At 44.6% G+C, this 23802-nt stretch overlaps 2 protein-coding genes across 4 annotated transcripts in view; both read left to right on the forward strand.

Annotated features, from left to right (window-relative positions):
* LOC139175949 (asialoglycoprotein receptor 1-like) overlaps nucleotides 1–23802 on the forward strand; it is a 579489-nt gene that overhangs the window by 102467 nt on the left and 453220 nt on the right. The gene's annotated exons all lie outside the window — the stretch shown is intronic.
* On the forward strand, nucleotides 1739–23374 carry LOC139175868 (cellular tumor antigen p53-like). 3 transcript variants are annotated; one of them, XM_070767216.1, is made up of 10 exons: nucleotides 1739–1829; nucleotides 8514–8647; nucleotides 9121–9456; nucleotides 16001–16187; nucleotides 16642–16754; nucleotides 17558–17667; nucleotides 20471–20592; nucleotides 21429–21550; nucleotides 21718–21824; nucleotides 21935–23374. In XM_070767216.1, the coding sequence occupies exons 2-10, from the start codon at nucleotides 8540–8542 to the stop codon at nucleotides 22023–22025; spliced, it is 1296 nt and encodes a 431-aa protein (XP_070623317.1). In that variant the 5' UTR covers nucleotides 1739–1829; nucleotides 8514–8539; the 3' UTR covers nucleotides 22026–23374. The 3 variants fall into 3 exon arrangements, with proteins under 3 accessions (XP_070623317.1, XP_070623319.1, XP_070623318.1); XM_070767218.1 differs by having other exon boundaries at nucleotides 1746–1816; XM_070767217.1 differs by lacking the exon at nucleotides 1739–1829 and adding an exon at nucleotides 2467–2549.

Genomic DNA, 23802 nt, shown 5'->3' on the forward strand with positions numbered 1-23802 from the left:
CCCCTTTAACCGGGGTGGCGCGTGCACGCGCGGGCGCGCTCCCCGTGCGCTAACTCCTCCCCCCCCTCCCCGTTGCCTCGCTTTCTAGTAAATCTCCACCTCGGCTCGTTGAAAGCGAGCGGACTCCAACTCCCAGGATCCTTCCCTCGTGGGTTTAACTTTAAGGCCAGCCCGCTGAATGCTGGGAGTTGGAGTCCATACGCCAAGAACCATGAATTTAAAACCCCAGTCTGGCTCATTCGCCACCCCCACCTCCTTTCCCCCCTTCCTTTTCTCCGTGGACCCCCCCCCAAAAAAATATTCCCACGCTTCGTCTCGTTGCTCTTGCACGATAGACTGGTCACGTCCAGGGAGGCTCGATTGCAAAACTCTTTGGAAAGTTCCCAGTAATTTTTTTTTTTGGGGGGGGGGGATTTTATTTTTTCTTCACCGTATTTATGCATATAGCAGTGCAAATACTTTGGAATAGATCAATAATATACATAATTATACTTGTTTCCCTCTCCATCATTCTAGAACCAACATCCTATGATGCCCTTATTACTTCTAACCAGAGGTCTGTTATTCTTCCTTCCTTCACTCTCCCCTCCCTCTTACTCCCCCTCTCCCCCTTCTTCCTCCTCCCCTCTTTCTCTTCTCCTTCTGCCTTTCTCCTGCCTCTCCCTCCTTCTTTATCCTAAGTGATTCCCCCCCCCCATTTCCTCTTATTTAACAGACTGAAACCTTGACCCCATACATTACCAATACACTGTATTGTTCTTAATCATTTCTATGTACACATTTCTTTGTTGTAGGCATACTTTGTATTTTTATGTATTTTTATATTCTTACATTTATTTTATATTTTTAGATATACAGTATTTGACATTTGCTTTAGATATATTTCTTTGGGTATATATTCTGTAAAGGGTGTGCATAAGCACACCAGGGTACCTTACCGTCCCTGTCCTCATTTATCTCTGTTTACTTTGTGTTTATGTTTATCCCAATACCTGCTATCTTGTCTATGTTCTGACTAAATGAATGAATGAATGGATGAAGGAAGGAAGGAAGGAAATAAAATCAAATAAGAAAGAAAGACAAAGGAAAAAGAATAAGAAAAAGAAATGACATAAAATAATGAATGAAGGAATGAATGAAAAAAAGAAAATAAGAAAGAAAGAAGGAAATATAAATGAATAAATAAGGAAGGAAATAAGAAAGAAAGAAAATGAAATAAAATAACGAAGGAAGGAAGGAATAAACAAAGAAAATAAGAAAGAAGGAAATATAAATAAGTAAATAAATAAGGAAAGAAAGAAAAGGAAAAAGATAAGAAATAAGAAAGAGAAAGAAAGAAATGAAATAATGATGAATGAATAAAGATAATAAAAAAAGGAAAATAAATACATAAATACATATATATATACGTGCATGCATACAGGAGGCATTCCTTTTAACGTCAATAGGGAAAAAAGCGGGGAGGGCGCGGCTTGCCTAGGCCCCTCCCTCGGGGATGATGGGAATTGTAGTCCTGCCTTTGCAAAGCCTCCACCGAGGAGCGGGCAGGGGCTTTGCTTTTCTTTTTTGCGGCGGAGGTTGGGAGGGGTGTGTGTGCAGAAGTGACCGACTTTTTTGGGGTGGTGGGCGTAGATTGCAGCCGGTGTGACGTCCCCCCCCCGCCGCTCCAAAGATGGCCCCGCACCCCTCCTCCTCCCTCCCACCTCGCGAGAACGCGCTCCGGCCGCGGGTTCGAGCCTGGGGAATCCCCACCTCGTGCATTTTGTTGCATCCAAGATCGCTTCTCTCCTGAGCGGCGGGCAGCGGTTCGGAGGCCGTGAGCGGAGCCGGTAACGGGGGGGGGGGGGGGGGGTGGTTCGTATTTTGGGGAGGGAGGAGGGGGCATATGCCGGGTTTGCTTGGGTCCCCCCTCCCTCGCTCGGGACGCTGACTCAACCCGGGGCTTCCGTTCCGCCTCTGGCTGCGTTGGAGCCGAGAAAGCGAAAGTGTCTGCGCGGTGGGGGGGGGGGGGGCGAGAATAGAACGTTGGGGGCCGCCGCGTTCGGAATTGGAACGTTGGCCTAAGCCCCCCCCTTTGCAGAACTGCCCCCCTTCCACGCTCCCTTTCATCCCCAATGGAAGCCCCCCACCCCTTTGCAAAGCTGCCCCCACCCAGCCCCCTTTGACCCAAGAAACCCCCCATCCCTACTTTCCCCAATAGTTTCACTTGTGGGAATTGTAGAGTTGTTGAAAGGAAGCGGAGGGGGGGGTTAAACCGAGAGGGAGGGGCAGCGTTGAAGGCTGGCGCTGGGATTCTTTGAGGAAGGGTCTCTCCCCCCCCCCCCCACACTTTAGATGGGGTCTTTTAAAAGTCCTTCCTGGAGGAGAAGGGGGAGGGGCGGGAAGCACAGGTCTCGCAATCGACGTCGCAGATCATTCTGATTCTTGTAAACCGAAGTGGAACCGATTGCAAAAGCCCAACCAAGCGCCGGGCTCAAATCTTCGCGGGGAAATCGGATTCGCTTTTTCCCTCTTCTACCTGCCCGCCCTCTCCTCCATCTCTCTGAATGGTACGGTCCGCTCCGTTGCCGGCTGCGTTGGGAAGGAACCAAAGGAAGGAACCGGAGGGGGGGGAGAAATCGGTTCCTGCAAAAAAAAATAAATTACGTGGGTTGTTTTGCACAGAGAAATCGAGACGCGTCGCGTTTTAAGATGCCCCCCCCCAAAAAAATCCCCCCTGAACGAATAAGACCCGGGAAGAACTTTAAAAACCATTTCCCTTCTTTACGCTGCGGTTTAGCCTCGCTAGCCTCCTCCTATTTGTTTGCTTTTTCATTTTTTTGCTAAACGGTGCGAAAGGAAACAGATCAACTTTCTTTCAATTCTTGCAAAATTTGCTAATCGGAGCCGGCGCCAGGCTGAGAAACTTGGGGGTGGGTGAGAACTCTTTCTAAAAGCAAAACAACCCACAATGCATTGCCTTGTTTTGAAATTTTAACAGGGGCTGCATATTCTTGCAAGGCTTAAAGAATCTTAAACATCTATTGTTTCCTGATTGCTAATTTGACAATCATTAAGTGTTGCACCTCAAGATTCTTGACAAATGCCTCTTTTTCTTTTATGTGCACTGAGAGCATCTGCACCAAACACAAACTCCTTGTGTGTCCAATCACACTTGGCCAATAAAATAATTATATCTGGATTTATTTAATTTATTTATCTATCTATATCCCAGCGACAGATTAGGTCCCACAGAGTGGGTCTTCTCCGGGTCCCGTCAACTAAACAATGTCGGTTGGCGGGCCCCAGGGGAAGAGCCTTCTCTGTGGCGGCCCCGAATCTCTGGAACCAGCTCCCCCCAGAGATTAGAACTGCCCCTACCCTCCTTGCCTTTCATAAACTCCTTAAAACCCACCTTTGTCGTCAAGCGTGGGGGAACTGAGATATCTCCCCCGGGCCTATACAATTTATATATGGTATGCTTGTATGGTATGTCTGTTTAATAATGGGGTTTTTAAAATATTTTAAATTGTAAATTATTAGATTTGTCATGAACTGTTTTTATTCTGTTGTGAGACGCCCCGAGTCTACGGAAAGGGGCGGCATACAAATCTAATAAATAATAATAATAATAATAATAATAATAATAATAATAATAATAATAATAATAATAATAATAATTTAGTTGAGCTTGGTTGGTTTTATTGCAAAGACATTTCCAGACCAAACAGCATCAGTACCAAATAGCAGGCCCAAATGGAGCTGGAAGCACTGGACTGTAAGCTGCAAGAGTCTGAACTCTTAAACTCTCAAATCAAGTGTTTTTCACAAGCTTTGGCCCCCCTTTAACCCTGCTGTCCCCCCCCCTCCCATTTAATATACACTTGCTACCCTCCGGGACCTTTTAGACCCAGAGTATAAAAAAGTTGGTTCTAGCTACTGGAATGGTCTTTTTGAATACATTTTTCACTAGTATACTAATTTGAACATTTCTGAACACAATGAAATGAAAATTGAAATGAAAAAATTAATGCTTATTTGTTTAGTTTGCTCATAACCCCCCCCCCACACACACACACACCGTTTTTGTGAAATTTTGTTCATTTTCATCTAGATTAGGCTGCAAAATCTGACTTGAACATCTTTGGCATTGGGAAACTAATTTGAACATTTCTGAACACAATGAAATGAATATTGAAATGAAAAAAATAAAGCTTATTTGTTTATTTTGCTCATAAATCCCTGCCCCCCCATTTTTGTGAAATTTTGTTCATTTTCATCTAGATTAGGCTGCAAAATCTGACTTCTTTTAACCATCTTTGGCATTGGGAAACTGATTTGAACATTTCTGAACATAATGAAATGAAAATTGAAAAAAATGATGCTTATTTTTTTATTTTGTTCAGAAAAGGGCCTCCCCCTATTTTTGTACAATTTTGTTCATTTTTATATAGAGTAGCCTGCAAAATCAGAATTTTACTATCTTTGGCATTGGCATAATAATTTGAACATTTCTGAACACAATGAAGTGAAAAATGAAATGAGAAAAATTGATTTTTGCAAAGATTGTGCATTTGGGTTTCTCTGAAGATTGGTTCTAGCTACTAGAATGGTTTTTTTGAATACTTTTTTCGCAAGTATACTAATTTGAACATTCCTGATAATAAACAAATGAAAAATGAAATGAGAAAAATGGATTTTGCAGGCTAATCTATCTATAAATTGAAAAAAGTGCACACAGCCGTGGAGGGGGAGGCCCTTTTCTCAGCAAAATAAACAAATAAGCATCATTTTTTCATTTCAATTTTCATATCATTGTGTTCAGAAATGTTCAAATTAGTATCTCAATGCCAAAGATGGTCAAAGAAGTCAGATTTTGCAGCCTAAGCTAGATGAAAATGAACAAAATTTCACAAAAATGGGCAAGGGGCCTTTTTTTTCCCATTTTATTTTATGAGCAAAATAAACAAATAAGTATTAATTTTTTCATTTCAATTTTCATACTGTGTTCAGAAATGTTCAAATTAGTATACTAGCGAAAAAAGTATTCAAAAAGACCACTCCAGTAGCTAGAACCAACCTTTTTATACTCCGGGTCTAAAAGGACCCAAGGGTAACAAAGGTAACTTTTTTTGCCCAACAAAAACTAAACACCCCCAACCCCCACTCCCCTCCCCCTTAGAAAGAACCCTTAAAATGAGACAAAGTCATGGAATTTCAAGTTTCAGATACGCAGGGAAATTATTTTACAGGGTCTTAAAAAATCATTTTGGGTCTAAAAGGATGCGAGGGGAACAGCAGAGAAGTTAAGACAAGTTGGGCTTCAATTCCCCGGAGAATTCTGGGAGTTGAAGTCCAGCATGTCTTAAAGGGGCCAAATCTGAAAGAAAACCAAAAACCAAACATTGTTCTAAATGAGGTTGTACATGGCGGGACCCAAGGGAAGAGCCTTCTCTTTGGCGGCCCCGACCCTCTGGAACCAACTCCACCCAGATATCAGAGTTGCCCCCACCCTCCTTGCCTTTTGTAAGCTCCTTAAAACCCACCTCTGTCGTCAGGCATGGGGGAATTGAAATTTCCCTTCCCTCTAGGCTTATAGAATTTATACATGGTATGTTTGTATGTATGATTAGTTTCTTAAATTGGGGTTTTTAAACTACTCTTAATATTAGATTTGTTTATATTGTTTTCTACTGTTGTTAGCTGCCCCGAGTCTACGGAGATGGGCGGCATACAAATCTAATAAATAAATAAATAAACAAACAGCTAAAAAAGCAAGCAGGGAAATGAAATATTAATTAAAATAATAAAATAAATAAAAAATAAAGCAAAACAACTACATTTAATACCAATAGCATGTGTAATAGGTATGAAGGAAAGGGTTTTTCAAAAAGACTTTATGATTGATTGATGGATGGATGGATTGATTGAGACTTATATGCCACCCGGGCAGCTTACAACTAAATACACATAAAATGTAATATAAAATCCCTAAAAACAGTTCAAAACAATTTAAAACGAGCAATAAACAATTAAAACAGTTTTTAAAAAAACATATTTTAGGATGCCATTTTGAATTTTTTTCTTATTTTTTTTAAAAAAACACCGCCCGCAATGCAAACATTTATTCTGGGGGTTTAATTTGCCAAAACACCTCAATACGTTCATTTTGCCGCTGATGTTTAATCTGACCCGCTCTCTACTTCATTTGCTGCACCGTCTATCTACGGTGGCCATTTCCTGGTGCGTTTCAACAAACTTTTAAATGGACTTTTATATCCCTGTCTCGAAAGGAAGCACACTGTAAAAAATAATTTTTTAATTTTTTTAAAAAAAAAATTAAAAAAATAATTTTTATTGATTATATACATTAAAAACAACAAAGAAAAAACAACAACATAATAATAAAGAAAAATCAACATAACAGTAAGACAGGTGAAGACTGACAAAACATTTCACATAAACAACAGATTTAATCTTTTTTTAAAAAGTAAAAAAATAAATAAAGGAAATGTTTCCTCTGCTTTTTCAAAGCGGAATTTATCATTTCACAGTTACAGCTGAGCCAAAAAAAATCCCTCCGTTTGCTCCATGAGATGCTGATTAAGTGAGTTTTGCCTCACTCTGCAACCCACTGTTGTTAAGCGAGTCGCCCGGGAGTTAAGTGAATTTGGCCTTGCCATTGAACTTGGCTTTTCTCGAAAGGGGATCACAGGATTTTGCAACCATCGTAAATACATGAGTTTTGATCATACTGCAAACAGTCGTAAGTGTGGAAAAACTTTTTTAGTGCTTATGGAACTTCGCATGGTCACTAAATGAACTGTTCTAAGTCAAGGATTACCTGTATCCCTTCTGCTTTCCGTATCTATCACTATCTACCTCAACACTTTAAAAAAATCAATATACAATCTGCCCATCACCCACCCACCCATCCATCTACATCTACCTATGTATCAAAATCTATCTACCTACCTACCTATCTAAATTCTATCTGTCCATCCTTCCGTCCATCCATCCATCCATCCATATCTACCTATCAAAATCTACCTACCTGTCTAAATTCTATCTGTCCATCCATCCACCCATTTATTTAATATCTATCCATCCATTCATCCATCCTTTTAATATCTATCTAAAGTCTTTCTGTCTGTCTGCCTGTCTATCCATCCATCCATCTACCTACCTACCTACCTACCATCTATCTAAATTATATCTATCTGTCTATATATCATCTATCTCTATTCATCTATATCAATATCTATTCATGTCTATCTCTATCTAATCATATCTATTTAAATCTAAAGATATCTATTTAAATCATATCTATTTAAATCTATCTAAAGATGTATAGATCTATATAAAGATATATAGATATATAGATAGATATATCTTGCAAATATACACAAATATATTTTGAATTTTTATTATATAGTCTTTGATTTACAACAGTTGATTTACAACAGTTTGTTAAGTGAATGTTTGAAGTTACAACAGCCCTGAGAAAAATGACTTACAACCATTTTTCACACTTATGACTAGTATGCCGACACGGTATGCCGAACACGAACCTGAAATTTTTCCAAAGTTCGGGGTTGTGTTCGACGTTCAGAGCTTTGACGTCACCAGCAGGTTGCTAAGGACGCCAAAGTGATCACTTCCTGGATTCTATGGAATCCAGGAAGTGATCACCTTGGCGTCCTTAGCAACCTGCTGGTGACGTCAAAGCTCCGCCCCTGGAATCTCTTCGTGGGAGGGATTCCCCAGCTCCTTCAAAGGGAGGTCTTCACGTAAAAATAAACATTGTTATTTTTACGAAAAAGGACACCGCAGCGACGCTGCAAGCAAAGGGCGGTCTTTTCACGTATACACAACCAAACCCACCCACCCCCCGCGTGCGTATGCTCACAGGCCACATTGAAGCCCAGGAGAGTAAAAAAAACAGGCAAATGGGCAGAAATTGACTTCCAGTTTGCTTGTTGCACTGTTTTTTTGCACTCTGGGGCCTCAGGAAGCTTCCCTGAAAACCTCCAAAGTGTAAAAATCAGCACAACGGGCAAACCGGAATTCCGTTTTTCCAAACTTCCGTTTTTCCCATTGGGCCATTTTTCACCTTCCAGGGCTCCAGGAAGCTTCTCTGAAGCCTCTGGACTACAAAAACCAGCCCAATGGGCTAAGCGGAAGCCCATATTTCTGACCTTCTGGTTTTCCTGTTGGGCCATTTTTTGCACTCCGGGACTTCAAGGAAGCACCCCTGAAGCCTCCAGAGGGTGAAACGGCTTTCCCCAGGGCTGAAAATCAGCCGGACAGCATGCGCACTGGAGCTGACATAGGGCAATGCCTCAAGTGCCCTCCAATATGGCTCCGCGTGCCATCTATGGCACACGCACCATAGGTTCACCATCACTTTTGTTGAGTTCTGATAATTTGTTCCCGCGCTCTTGAAAACTATCAGCGTCGACGAGATTCCGTTTTGTACGGGTCAAAATGAATTGACATTTGCTTCCATCGTATCTCGTTCTTTCCTGCCTCAGTTTCCCTGTCGGAAAGAGAAATAAACATGGACCAAGTCACGGAGGAAGACATCGATCCATTGCTGAGCCCACCCCTCAGCCAAGGGACCTTTGAGGAGATGTGGAGGAACGAAATGGTCACCAAAACGTTTTGGGTAAGTGTGAGAATCCCCTTGGGGGACTTCAGGTCCCAGAATTCCCCAGCCGGCTGTGCTAGTTGGGGAATTCTGGGAGTTGGAAGACCATCCCAAGTTTTCAAAACATGGATTTGTCAAATCGATTGGTTGGACGTCAAATCCTACCTTTGTCAACCCAGATTCCAAGGTGGCTTGCCTCTTGTGGAGGGAACCCTGGTCATGTATTGATTAAGCCACGATTTGTGGCTTCTTTGTTGTGAGCCGCCCCAAGTCTTCGGAGAGGGGTGGCATACAAATCTAATAAATCTTTAAAAATCTTAATCTTAAAAATCTTCTTTGGCGCTGAAATATCCCGCAATTGTCGGTTTGTCAAATCAGGAAACCATCGCTTAAAATCAACGTGTCCATTTCGTTTTGTGGACCCTTTAGCCGGTCATTCTGTAACACCCGACATGTTATTTTTGTAATGTAATTATATTTGCATGTTTTAGGAATCGAACGAGGTGACCCCCACCCAACAAGCCACCATCGCCTTCCCCGACGAAGCGGGCAGCTCCATGGATCAAACCAACTTTGGCTTGTTGGGTCCGACCATCTCAGCTGCTCCTTCACTGGCTCCTCTGGGTGAAGGCTATCTGGGGGAAGAGAACTTCGGAAACATCTCGAATTTGGAAGACTTTTTGGGGCACCCCGAGTTCCTGTTCCCCCCCAAAGATAACGTGGCAGCGGGCAGCTGCCTCTTCCCTCCCACTGAAGACTATCCTGGCCAGTTCGGCTTCGATCTGGAATTTGAGCAGTCGGGAACCGCCAAGTCTGTCACTTACACAGTAAGATGTGGGACGGGGGAGATTGGCGGTTGTAGGAGTTAAATTGTGAGGCAGGGGTCTTTCCCCCAAAAAATGGGTCCTCTGTTTCGATCAGGAGCATCAAGGAAGGCAGTTAGGTCAAAAAAGTTAAAATGGAGACTGCCTTGTGTTGATCCTTTTCCCCTATAGACGCGTGAGGTCAACCTGACCTAGATTCCATATTTCCTGCCCACAATCTCTGACATCAATCCTGGTTTGTTAAAAGTGCAGACGGTGGACGGGTGAGGTCAACCTCACCTAGATGCCATGTTTCCTCTGTTTGCCATCAGTCCTGGTTTGTTAAAAGTGCACAGGGCGGGCTGTTTTGAGCGGAGTTTTGTGGCTTCCACAAAAGATTGTGAGGTTTCGAAGAGCCTCAATTTTCTGAAGTAGGGTTCTGAGTGCGAAATATGTGCACTGTGAACCAGTGTTGTCCCCAATATAGGAATGTAGGACAGGATAGAGGTGGCTGGCGCTTACAAGTAGCCCTTGTCTTACGACCATTTGCTTAGCAACTGTCTTATCACAGACCCAAGATTCATATTTGTGACCTGGGCTCGGGGTTCCGATCGTGCTCCGCTCCCTGGTGGTCACGTGACCTGCAGAGCCGGGGTGGCGCAACAGGTAGAGTGCAGTACTGCAGGCCACTGAAGCAGACTGCTAGATCTTCAGGTCAGCGGTTCAAATCTCACCACCAGCTCAGGGTTGACTCAGCCTTCCATCCTTCCGAGGTGGGTCAAATGAGGACCTGGATTGTGGGGGCCATAGGCTGGAGGCTCTGTTAAAAAGTGCTATTGCTAACATGTTGTAAGCCACCCTGAGTCTAAGGAGAAGGGCGGCATTAAAAAATTGAATAAATATATAAACTCAGCCACTTTGCTTTGTCCCACAATTCCACAGCCTCAACTTAAGAACGTCTTTGTCAAAAACTACCCTTTCAATTTATTCATTCATTCATTCATTCATTCATTCGATTTTTATGCCGCCCTTCTCCTTAGACTCAGGGCGGCTTACAGCAATAGCACTTTTTAACAGAGCCACCAATTGCCCCCACAATCCGGGTCGTCATTTGACCCACCTCGGAAGGATGGGAGGCTGAGCCAGTGATGAGATTTGAACCGCTGACCTGCAGATCTACAGTCAGCTTTAGTGGCCTGCAGTACTGCACTCTACCTGTTGCGCCACCTCGGATCATGCATTGGTATTACAAAACCTATGTTTCCCACTATTAGAAAGTCCATCCATCGTGGCTCCTAAGAGGATGGACTTTGTGATACTTGAAGCATGGTTTTTGTAATACTATTGCGCCGGCTAATTAACATGGGTTTTCTTGTATTCTTCTTTTTTCTTGTATTCTGTACCTTTCGTTCCCTGTCCAATTGTCTCTCCTTATCTCCTCTATCGTATATCTTTTCTTCCTTTCATATATCTTCTCTATTTTTATATCTTTTCTTCTATCCTTTTCTTTATATATAATACTACATGTCTATTCTCTTCAATATGTATTGTGTATTGGACAAAATAAATAAATAAATAAATTGCTAACATGTTGTAAGCCCCCCTGAGTCTAAGGAGGAGGGCAGCATAAAAATTGAATAAATATAGAAACTCAGCCCCCTTGCTCTGTCCTACAATTCCACAGCCTTAACTTAAGAACGTCTTTGTCAAAAACTACCCTTTCAATTCATTTATTTATTTATTCATTCATTCACTCATTCATTCAATTTTTATGCCACCCTTCTCCTTAGACTCAGGGTGGCTTATAACATGTTAGCAATAGCACTTAACAGAGCCAGTCTATTGCCCCCACAATCCTGGTCCTTATTTGACCCACCTCATAAGGATGGAAGGCTGAGTCAACCTGGAGCTGGTGATGAGATTTGAACCGCTGACCTTCAGATCTACAGTCCGCTTCAGTGACCTGCAGTACAGCACTCTACCTGCTGCACCATCCCGGCTCTTATTTATCTATCTAATTGGATTTATATGCTTGCAAAATGCCCCAGCTGCTAAATGCCCCAGCGACAGCCGCTAAAGAGGTCGAACGATCAGTCACCCGATAAGCTGCTTATCGACCGCCCAGCTGTCGGGCAAAAAGACGGTCGTAAATCAAGGACTACCTGTAGTTTAAGGGCGAGGTGCGTGGCAACCTCAGGTTTCTAAACTACAACTCCCAGCCTGCTTTGCTGGTGGACAGGATGGGAGAATCTGTAGTAGCTTCTCCAACCTGCTGTGGCTGATGGGTTTTCCTGTCATTAAAAAGGTCTCAGCTTCACAGGTGGTCCTCGACTTACAATGCCTTATTTAGTGACCGAGGTAAAAAAAATGACTTTTTCACACTTACAACTGTTGATTAGGTGATCAAAATTGGGAAGCTTGGCCCCCTGCTCATATGTTTGACGGCCGCAGGGTGCCTGGGGTGTATGTGGAGACGCCAGATTCACTTAACGACCGCATGGCTCACTAAATAACGACGGCAATTTATGTAATAACTGGCCAGAAGAGTCATAATATGAGGCAAACCGCAACCGTTGTCTCGTTTAAGGGCAGATTTTATGGCCACATTGTGGTCGTAGGCCGAGGACTTACCTGAACTTACTTTGTTTTCCTTTCTGAAGCTTTGGGGTGATGATGGTGACCCCAATAAAGGCTGGCTCCCATTTTTCTGGCCGGCCTCACCTCTGACCCTCTCCTCCACCCCCCGCCCCCAGAGGGCACCAGAGATTTGTGGGAGGATGCTTGCAGATAGCTTAGATCAGTGATGGCGGACCTCTGTCACGTGTGCCACAGGTGGCCCATGGAGCCATATCGAAGGGCACACGAGAGATAGCTATATGTCAGCTCCAGTGTGCATGTGTGTGCTGACCACCTCGAGAAAGGCCGTTTCGCTGCCTGGGGTGCAAAAAATGGCCCAACAGGAAAACCGGAAGTTCAGAAAGATGGACTTCCGGTTTGCCTGTTGGGCGGGTTTTTACACTCCGGAGGCTTCAGGGAATGCGGAAAGTGGCCTAATGGGAAAACCAGAAGTTTGCAAACATGGCCTTCCGGTTTGCCCTTTCTGCTATTTTTCACACTCCGGAGGCTTTAGGAAAGCTTCCTGGCCTAATGGGAAAACTGGAAGTTTGGAAAAAATGAACTTCCTCTTTGCCCGTTGTGCTGTTTTTCGCAATTTGGAGGCTTCAGGAAGCTTCCCTGAAGACTCTGGAGCAGGGGTCCCCAAACATTTTACATAGGGGGCCAGTTCATTGTCCCTCGAACTGTTGTAGGGCCGGATTATAAAAAAAAACTATGAACAAATCACTATGCACACTGCACATACCTTATTTTAAAGTAAAAAATAAAATGGGAATGTACTATTTAGAGGGGGGGGGGAAGAAGTCTGAAATTCATATATGTTTATGTTTTGTTTTTAATTTTCTTTTGTTAACAAGGTTTTCTTGGCTTATAGAAAAATGTATAAAGAAAGAAGGAAGCACTTTGGCATAATGGTTAATAAGTTAGAATATAATTGGTGTTGCACTTTTTGAAGGAACATTAAGGAGGGAATGTAATTAAAAGAAAAATATGTACCTGTGCTCCTGTCACTCACCCGCAGGCCGGATAAATGGCCTCAGCAGGCCACATGCGGCCCACGGGCCGTAGTTTGGGGACCGCTGCTCTGGAGTGTGTAAAACAGCACAACGGGCAAACAGGAAGTCCCACACACACACACAAATGCACACAGGCCTCACTGACGCCTGGGACAGGAAAACCGGAAATCATAGATTTAACAAAATATAGCTGATTTTGCTTTAAGGTAGCCCACCCCTTCCTTCTCCTGGGGCCACCCCTAGGAGACCCTCCTCCACTTCCATGAATAAAGATAGTCCTCGACTTTCAGCAGTTCATTTAGCGACCCTTCAAAGGGACAACAGCGCTGGAAGAAAAGACACGACTTACAACCATTTCTTCACACTTAACGGCCGTTTGCAGCCTCCCCGCAGTCCCGCGACCCAAATTAATTTAATTAAATGTATTGATTTAATGAAATTTGCATGTCGCTTCCACTCCCGAAGGATTTCTGGGGAAGCCGGATTCAGTTAACGACTGACGCAGACTGCTTACATGATTTGCTTAACGACGGCACCTGGAAAAGTCGTGCCGTTGGGCACAACTCCACCAACAATTCACTTAACAACAGAGATTTTGGACTCGGCTGCGGTCGTGAGCCGAGGACTCCCTGGATACATGTTAATTGAATTCTGGGTCTCCCCATTTCTCATGGGGAGACCCAGAAATGTGGATACACAAAAACACACACACACAGTCCTTGCGTGCATTTCTCGTGCGTCTTTTGGAGACCCCTCCCCAAAACTGGCAAGAAGACCTTCCCTTCCCCCTCCTCAATTTAATTGCATAAGATAGCAACCCCAAACTCCAAATTTTTAACTCACCGCATTTGCTAGCTGCGACTTCGGCGCATCAGTTGCTTTCCCGATTTCTGGGATGGGGATTAATCCCCCCCCCATTCTTGGGGGGGATTTCGGCCTGCCCACCCAATGACTGGGCTTTGAAGAAGGGTGTGCGGGGGTCCTGATAGAGACCACCCCTCCTCCTGCAGAATGCTGCCCACCCACGACATGCCTGGACATGTTTCTCCATTGAGTTTTTCGGAGAGTATGTTTGTGTGGTGGTGGTGGTGGTTGGGGGGATAAAGACCCCCACTCCTTTTTCCGACATGTGGAAAGAGACCCCCTTCCACACGCCTCCAAGTTCTCTTTTTTTTTCTTGGCAATAAAGGCAGAAGGGATCAAATGCTCACTGTAGAGCTGGGAAATTTGGGTAAGGGGCTTGTTTGAAATGGGGAGGGTCTCTCCCCTCAAGAAACAGTCGCAATGCAAATCAGGCCCTTCAGGACAGGGTGGGTGGGGACAGCGACAAGTCTACTTTTGAAAAGGGGGGGGATGTTGAAAAAATTCACAATGCCAGCTGATAGAAGGACTCCATAAATTCAATCAATACAGTTTAATAAATACAAGTCCTCGGGTTACGGCCACCGTCAAGCCCCAGACCTCTGCTGTTAAGTGAGGCAGGGGTAGTTAAGTGAACGTTTTGCCCCATTTTAACCCATTTCTGACCACGGGTCGTTAACTGAATCCAGACTCCCCCATGTTGACTTTTGCTTGTCGTAAAAAGGGGATTGTGTGACCTCCCCAGGACACAGCAACGGTCGTAAGTGCAAGTCAGCTGCCGAGCATCTGAACTTGGATCATGTGAGGGCCGGATGCCACAAATGGTCGAAAGTGCGAAAAACATTGCTAAGTCATGGGTTTTTTTCATGTTTTGGGGGGCTGTTGTGACTTTGAACGGTCACTAACTGAACTGTTGTAAGAGGAGGACTATCTGTATAAATGTAATCAGTGCAAGTACTCCTCGATATATCAACGGTCAAAATTGAGCCCAAAATTTATGTTGTTAAGTGAGACATTTGTGGTGAGTTTTGCCCCGTTTTGCAACCTACCTTGCCACTGTCGCTAAGCGAGTCACTGCCATTTTTTCAGTAACCCGGTCGTTAAGTGAATCTGGCTTTCCCCCGTTGACTTTTGCTTGCAAAAGGGGGCTCACATGACCCTGCCGTCATAAATATGAATCAATCGGCAGGCCTTTGAATTTGGACCCCACACCCGTGGGACACAGCAACCGTCGTACATGTGAAAAACACTCTCGAGTCAATTTTTTTCCAATTGTCGATTTGAAGGGTCACTAAACCAAATGGTCGTAATTCGAGGACTAGCTCTAACTTGCATTGTTTTTCAACATCATTACCCCTTCGAATGATCAATTTAAATGGGATGGTTGTAAGTCAGGGACTGCCTGTTAATTTTGTTAGGGGAATTTAAAAAAAAACTTTAATCGCACGAGGCTCGACTAGAAGATCTCTAAGGTCCCTTCTATTCTAATTTTATTCAATTTTATTTTTTATATTTTACTTTACATTTTATATTATATTATATTATATTACATTATATGTTACACTATGTTATGTTATAGTATATTATATTATTGTATTGTATTGTATTGTATTGTATTGTATTATATTATATTATAAATAAAGGGAACACTTAAACAACACAATATAACTCCAAGTAAGTCAAACTTCCGTGAACTCAAACTGTCCACTTAGGAACCAACCCTAATTTATTTATTTATTTATTAGATTTTTATTATCCCGCCCTTCTCCTTAGACTCAGGGCTGTTTTCAAGACGTTAGCAAATAATTTAACAGAGCCAGCCTATTGCCCCCACAATCCAGGTCCTCATTTGACCCACCTTGGAAGGATGGGAGGCTGAGTCAACCTGGAGCATTTGAGCAATTGAACATAATTGACAATCAATCTCACACGCTATTAGGTACACTCAGCTCTGTACAGAACAAAGGATTCCGTGAGAATATTTCATTCATTCAGATCTAGGATGTGTTATTTGAGGATTCCCTTTATTTTTTTGGAGCAGTACATTATGTTTTCTCTCTCCATCTCTCTCGCAGTTCTCTCCCCAGCTGAACAAGCTTTACTGCCAAATCGGCAAAACCTGCAAAGTCTTGGTGAAGATGTCCATGGTTCCCCCGCCCGGCTCCGTGGTCCGAGCCATGGCCGTTTATAAGAGATCCGAACACATGGCCGAAGTGGTCAGGCGCTGCCCCCACCACGAAAGGCAGCCCGAGCACAACGACAGTGAGCCAGGGAGCTTTGGTGGGGTGGGGAAGGGGTCTTCCAGGATGTGGGGGTTGTAGGGAGGCTGGGGGCTTGAAGTCTGAGGATGGGGTCTTCTGGGATATGGGGGAGGGGCCCATGGGGAGGCTGTGATGCAGGCGCTGGAAATTTGGGGAAGGGTCTCATGGGACATGAGGAGTGGGACGTGGGGAAGCTGTATTGCAGTGGGTCTGAAACCTGGGGATGCTTCGGAGGTCGTGAGTAAGAGACACGGACCTAAGTCGCTTTTTTTCAGTGCCATTGTTAACTGTTGAATGGTCACTAAGCAAACCGTCATAAGTTGAGGACTGATTATAACCGAGGGAGGGAGGGAAACTTTAGCCCTCCAAAGCGAAGCTTCTCCGCTTGTGTTGGACATAAAGTCAAAACTCCCCTCATATTTTTCTTTTCTATCCTGCATCCCATTTTCCGACAGTGGTGACTCCTGCCGATCATCTCATCCGGGTCGAAGGAAACCCCCAGACCCATTACTCCACGCACCAGACCACCAACCGGCACAGTGTCTGTGTTCCTTACCAGAGGCCTCAGGTAAATTTTTTGGGGGGTGCGGGGGTGACTGGGGAGGCGGGTGAAGAGCAATGATTATAATTCAACCGATTCGGACCGGTGGAAGCAAACTAGTAGTGTCGACTTGTGGATGATCCCACACACCACCAGGCGCAATCCCATCCTTTATCGCAGTGATGACAATCCTATGGCACACATGCTACAGATGGCACACAGAGCCGTATCCGAGGGCCTATGAGGCATGCCCGTGCTGGCCAGCTGACTTTGGGCCTTGAGAAAGGCCGTTTTACCCCCCAAAGGCTTTAGAGAAGCTTCCCTGAAGCCTCCGGAGTGCAAAAAACGGCCCAGTGGGCAAATGGGAAGTTTAGAAAAACAAACGTCCAGTTTGCCTTTTGTGCTGTTTTTCACACCCCGTAGGCTTCAGGCTTCACCTTCTCTGGAGGCCCGGAGTGCGAAAAATAAGGAAAGCAGAAGTTTGGAAAAACAGACTTCCAGTTTGCCTGTCATGCTGTTTTTTACACTCGGGAGTCTTCAGGGAAGCTTCCTGAAGCCCCAGAGTGCAAAAAATGGCCCGACAGGCAATCCAGAAGTTTGGGAAAACAGACTTCCGGTTTACCCCTTGTGCTGTTTTTTACACTCTGGGGCATCAGGAAGCTTTTATGAAAGCTCTGGAGTGCGTTCAGAGTTTTGTTCCACATATTTATTCTCATTGTGCCCAGAGGGGGGTTTCTGCTTCGACCTAGGATCGATCGTAATTTTGAATGATCGCTAACTGAGGACCGGCTGCATTTCTGCAAATCTCTCTCTGTCTCTCTGCCCTGTAGGTGGGGATGGCGTGCACCATCATCTTGTACAATTACATGTGCAACAGTTCGTGCATGGGTGGCATGAATCGGCGCCCCATCTTGACCATCCTGACGTTGGAGAACGCACAGTGAGTATCTGCCCGTCTCTCCTCTTCCTCCCTGGCTCGGTTGAGTTTAAAGACAAGGAGTTGCGTCTAGAACTCAGGACCTGCCCATCGGACAAGCGGCAGGATGAAATTAAAACACTCTTCCTCACCGAATCCTAGTTTTGGAGGGGACATGAGAGGTCATCCAGTCGAAACCCCTGCTCCGGGCGGGAATCCACACATTACAATTTCAGGCCTAGGACGGTTGCAAAAATGGGTTTGATTCCCATCTAATTCCATGAGGCTTTTTTGTGACGGTCATGTACAGAACATTACAGCCATGAAGAGAACCCACTAAGGCCGGGATGGTGAACCTGTGGCACCCAGGTGGCATGCGCAGCCATATCCAAGGACACATAAGGCTTTGCCCTATGTCAGCTCCGGTGTGTATGTGTGTGCTGGACAGCTGATTTTTGGCATTCTGGAGGGCAAGGGGAGGTCATTTTTGCCCTCCCCAGGCTTCAGGAAAGCTGCCTGAAGCGTGGGGAAGGTGAAAAAAGGCCCAATGGACCTACCGGATGTTTGGAAATGAGGTTCTGGTAGGTCCGTTGGACTGTTTTTCGCCCTCCCCAGGCTTCAGGGAAACCTCCGGAGGCTGTGGATAGCGAAAAATGAGCCCAACAGGCCTACTGCCTTCTGCCGCATAAATCCCAGCAGCCGATTAGGTCCCACAGAGTTCGCCTTCTCCAGGTCCCGTCGACCAGACAATGTCGTCTGGCAGGGCCTAGGGGAAGATCCTTCTCTGTGGCGGCCCCGACCCTCGAATCAATTCCTTCCGGAGATTCGAACTGCCCTCACCCTCCTCGCCTTCCGCAAGAGCCTTAAGACCCATCTATGTCGCCAGGCATGGCATAATTAGTGTATCCCCTCCTTCTGACCATTAAAAGTTATGTATGGTTATGATTGTGTAGTATGGATTGTTTTTAAGGTACAGTGGAACCCCGACATAAGAGCTGCTCTACTTAAGAGCAACTCGAGATAAGAGCTGGGAGGGGAGAGATATTTTTGTTCTACTTACAAGCCCAAATTCGAGATACAAGCGCCAAGGAGCTGTCTCCTGAAGCCAAACGCTAACTACCGCGTTCGGCTTCAGGAGACAGCTGCGAAGCGGCGCGCGTGTTTTAAAAGGTTGCAGCCGGCCTGGGGGGCTCGGGGGGGGGGGTGCTTGCAGCTTTCTTTCTTGCTCTTTTTCTTTCTCTCTTTTACCTTCCCTTCCTCTATTTCTTCTTTTCTTTCTCCTTCCCACCTTCTTCCCTCCCTCCCTCCCTTCACTCATTCCTCTCTTACTCTCCCCTTTCATAAGTTTCCTTGCTTCCTTCCTCTGTTCCTGTCCCTTCCCCCTTTCTTTCTTTCTTTCTTTCTTTCTTTCTTTCTTGCTCTTCTTCTTTCTCTCTTTTACCTTCCCTTCCTCTACTTCTTCTTTTCTTTCTCCTTCCCACCTTCTTCCCTCCCTCCCTTCACTCATTCCTCTCTTACTCTCCCCTTTCATAAGTTTCCTTGCTTCCTTCCTCTGTTCCTGTCCCTTCCCTCTTTCCTTCCTTCCCACCCTCCGTCCATTCATTCACCCATTCCTCTCTTGATCGCTTAAAGCCGGTCCCTGGTGCAAATAGGGTTGGGGACCTCTGTCCTACAGGATTGGGTGGCAGAGAAGTTGAACATATGTAAATTTAAAAGTCTAAGAAAGTTTACAAGTTAAGTGAAAGAAACTTCATTATTCATTTATATGTACATGTACATTTCTTCATTAAAAACATGTCTTTCTGCATAATTTAGACTAACTTTGTGAGTTTTTTGAGGGCTGGAACCAATTAAAATTATTTACATTAATTCCTATGGGGAAAAGTCGTTCGAGATAAGAGCTGCTCGACTTAAGAGCCCAGGTCCGGAACGAATTAAACTCGTATCTCGAGGTACCACTGTAATGGGTTTTAGTTAGTTTTTAATTACTAGATTTGTATCTGTATTGTTACATTGTTGTCGTGAGCCATCCCAAGTCTTCGGAGAAGAGCGGCATACAAGTCTAATAAATAATAATAATAATAATAATATTAATAATAATAATAATAATAATAGTAATAATAATAATAATTACATTGCCCATGTTACACCAACATTCCGCAGTCTGCATTGGTTGCCGATCAGTTTCCAGTCACAATTCAAAGTGTTGGTTATGACCTATAAAGCCCTTCTTGGCATCCGACCAGAATATCTCCAGGACCACCTTCTGCTGCATGAATCCCAGCGACCAGTTAGGTCCCACAGAGTGGATCTTCTCTGGGTCCCGTCAACCAAACAATGTTGCTTGGCGGGACCCAGAGGAAGAGCCTTCTCTGTGGCAGCCCCGGCCCTCTGGAACCAACTCCGCCCAGAGATTAGAATTGCCCCCACCCTCCTTGCCTTTCATAAGCTCCTCAAAATCCATCTCTGCCACCAGGCATGGGGGAATTGAGATACACTTTCCCCCTAGGCCTTTACAATTTTATGCATGGTATGTCTGTATGTATGTTTGGTTTTTATATAATGGGTTTTTAACTGTTTTTAGTATTGGATTTTGTTATCTACTGTTTTATTGCTGTTGTTAGCCGCCCCGAGTCTGCGGAGAGGAACGGCATGCAAATCCAATAAATAAATAAATAAATAAATAAAAATGAAATTATGCCGTATCAATCAGGTTTATTTTCCCTCACAAACCCAGGGCAGTGATGGGGTCTCCAACTCACAAGGTGGACTAGAATATTTATCTTTGTCCCCACCCCCTTTAAAGATGCCTGTTCTTTCCCCATAGGGGTGACGTTCTGGGACGCCGATGTTTTGAAGTTCGGATCTGCGCATGTCCCGGACGAGACCGACGATCAGAGGAGCTTTCTGCCCTCCAGAAAGGAAAATCCTTGGAAACTACGAAAAAGGGTAAATTGGATGGAAGGATGTCGGAGGAGGAAGGGCAGAATGTAGGGGCGGAGTCAAAAGAGGAATTAGCCTAGAATCCTTACATTGCCACAAGTCCAACTTCCCTTGAATTTCATGGATTCTAACTTCCCTTAAATTTCATGGACTCTAATTTAATTTAATGTAATTTAATAATTTAATTTAATAATTTAGTTTAATTTAATTCAATTAATTTAATTTAGTAATTTAATTTAATTCAATTAATTTAATTTAATAATTATTTAATTTAATAATTTAATTAATTTAATTTAATTTAATTTAAATGTCGCTCACTCCGAAATGGATTCTTGTTCAGCTCTTAGTAGCTCCCACAGTTTATTGAGAAGATTCCCGCGCATGGGATTTCATCAATAAAGCAGTTTAGTTAGAAATTTGCTGCGCAGAGGCTTTCGGCAATAAAGTAATTTAGTCGGAAGATTCCTGCACTTGTGCATTCAGCAATAAAGCAATTCAGTAAGAAGATTGCCGCGAATGGGGTTTCAGCAATAAAGTAGTTTAATTGGCTCACGGAGAAGAATCTCTTCCTACAGACATCTGTTAATCTGCGGAACCTCTCGCCACAGGATGTTGCAAAGCTGTTCAGGTTTTAATTGATTAAATTTATCGGTAGCCTCACTGCTCCTTGTTATCCCTAAGTTGTTTGATCATGGAAACAGGAGATGGGGAGGGGGGGAGAAGTTATATTCAGAGGCTTCGGGAACTTCCTTGTGGTCTCCTTACCATGCCCAAAAGAGGGCAGGATTTCAGTGGTGTGTTGTTGTTTCCTTTTTTTCATCCTTCACTCTTGGCTTCCCCAGCTCCTGCGCAAAGCCAGCGTCCTTGTACCCCCAGCAGGAGAGTAGTGCGAAACGCAACATCAGACACCGAAACGGAATGTGAAGATGGAGGCACACCGGAACCCGAAGTTTACAATCTCGTTGTGAGCAGCGCGTTGGGTCTGCCTTGGCAGCTTGGGGGGAGAAGGTTGAGGGGTGATCCCTGGCTGTTACAGCAGCTTTGGTGGTGGCTGAGGGGGGAGGGGGGCTAAACAATTTGTTGTGGTGTTGTGGTGGCCGCCATCTTGAGAGGCGTCCATTTTGTTTTCAGATTCGCAACCGCCGACATTATGAGTTGCTGAAGCCCATTTTAGACATGTTGCAGTTCCAAGAAGCTCAGCTGAAGGAGAAGTCGGAGGGCTGCAAATCCGGGAAAAGGTGAGCAGGGATCATCTCCCGCCCCCAAAATGCCTGAAATCTCACCTCCTGAGGCGAATCCCATCTTTGTGGCTTGGCTTGCTGACTCGACCTCTCTTTTTTCCCCCCAGCTTCCTGAACAACCGGAAACGTGGAGCCACGTTGACTCCCCCCCGTCAAAAGAAAGTCCGGGTGAAGGATGAGACCAAGGGCCCCAATTAGCGGGGCACCGCGTACCCTGCTCCTCACTCCCCAACTTTTGGGGGGGAGGGGGCTTTTTTTGATGTTTTCTTCTTCCCTCCTCCTCGCCATCTCTCCTCCTGTTTTGACTTCCAAGGGTTCCTGCTTTTAACAATCAGGGCCCTTGGGTTTTTGGAGGTGGGGGGTCCGTCACACCCCCCCCACACACACAATGGGTGCCACCTGCTATGGGGTGGGTTCCACTTAGCCTTTCGCTGCTGGTGCGCATATATGTTTGGCGTCCCGCCGCCTGATTCTAGGAGGAAAATAAGATGGCGGCGCGCGTGGACTGGGAAAGATGGCGCCAGAGCCGTCACACCTAAATTGGTGTCATTTGTAGGCTGCTACTGGAAACCCCCGCACCCACAAGGGGGTGGTCAGTTTGACTCCGTTCCCCATTCCCTAAATATTCTCTTGTTTAAAATCCCTCCGCCTGTAACTTGGGTGTCAAAAAACACCCATTCCTCAAGATTTTCCCCACACACCCGACCCCCCACAAATGTGTGTGGTGTGTGTGTATCACTTCCTAAATGTCCAACTTTGGGGAGAGGGGTGGTCACGGCTGGTTCCTCACCCCTCTTCCTTTCTCTTCCGTCATAAAGATTGGCAAAGTTAGTTTTGGCAAGGTTTTGAACTCAGGACTTCAACTCCCAGAATCCTGCTCTTTGAAGAGGGCATTCTGGGAGTTGAAGTCCACAATTGATGGCAGGGAGGGATTCTGGGATTTGTAGATCTGGACCTTTGCCAAGCTTTTGCAAAAAATCTGCAAAAGTATTACTGGTTCGATTAGTTTATGACAGGGGTCCCCAAACTTGGCAACTTGAAAACTCGTGGGCTTCAACTCCCAGAATTCCCCAGCCACCAGAATTCCCCAGCCAGCTGTTTCACTTTGCTGAAGTCAAGATATATTACGTTTACTGCATTCACACCATCTATGAAGGAAGTCACCCTACGGTGGCCAGCTGGGGAATTCTGGGAGTTGAAGTCCATGAGTCTTCAAGTGGCCAAGTTTGAAACCTTCTGGTTTAAAAAAAACTATATTAACTTTCTCCCCGAATACAGTATTATTATTTTTAAATATAGATTGATTCTTATTTCCATTTTTTTCTAAAAAAATACTTTTCTCATTTGCATCTCCTTGGCACATTCCTTAGAGGGTGGGGGTTGCAAATATGTGATGTTTCTACATGCAGAATTTTCTAAGAACTGGTCCAAACCAGGAGCAATCCACCACCGATTCCTTGGAATGTTCTTCTTTTATATGTATTCTGGATTTCCCCCCCTTGTTTCCCCTTTTTTATACTCAATAAAAGCATTTTTCCTTCTTGAAACTCTACAGAAGTGGTCATTGGGTCCAACGTTTGAATTCTAAACCAGTGGGGGGTACAAATTGGATTGTCCAGCAAATGTGTGATTGAATAAATCATCTTTACTTTTCAAATTCCCCTAAATTCTGTCTTCTCCAAGTTTGCCCCCCTTCTCCTCTTAGGATGTTTGGGGGGGGGGGAGCTTGGGTGGTTTTCTGGCAAGACGTTTCATGACCCAACTAGGGAACGGCATCAGTGGCAGAAAGGAATTTGCTGTTTATATATGAAACATTGGCAAGAAAACAACCCATAGTCCTTCGTCTTCCTCCCTCTCTTCTTCCCTTTCGCTTTTCCTTTCTTTCCCCTTCCTCTCTCCTCCTTGTACATACTCTTGATCAGTTGGAGGATGATGAAGATATTGAGGACTCGGATTCAGATAGTGTTTATGAAGT

This window comes from Erythrolamprus reginae, chromosome Z (assembly GCF_031021105.1).
Source record: "Erythrolamprus reginae isolate rEryReg1 chromosome Z, rEryReg1.hap1, whole genome shotgun sequence".
Classification (NCBI taxonomy): Eukaryota; Metazoa; Chordata; class Lepidosauria; order Squamata; family Dipsadidae; genus Erythrolamprus; species Erythrolamprus reginae.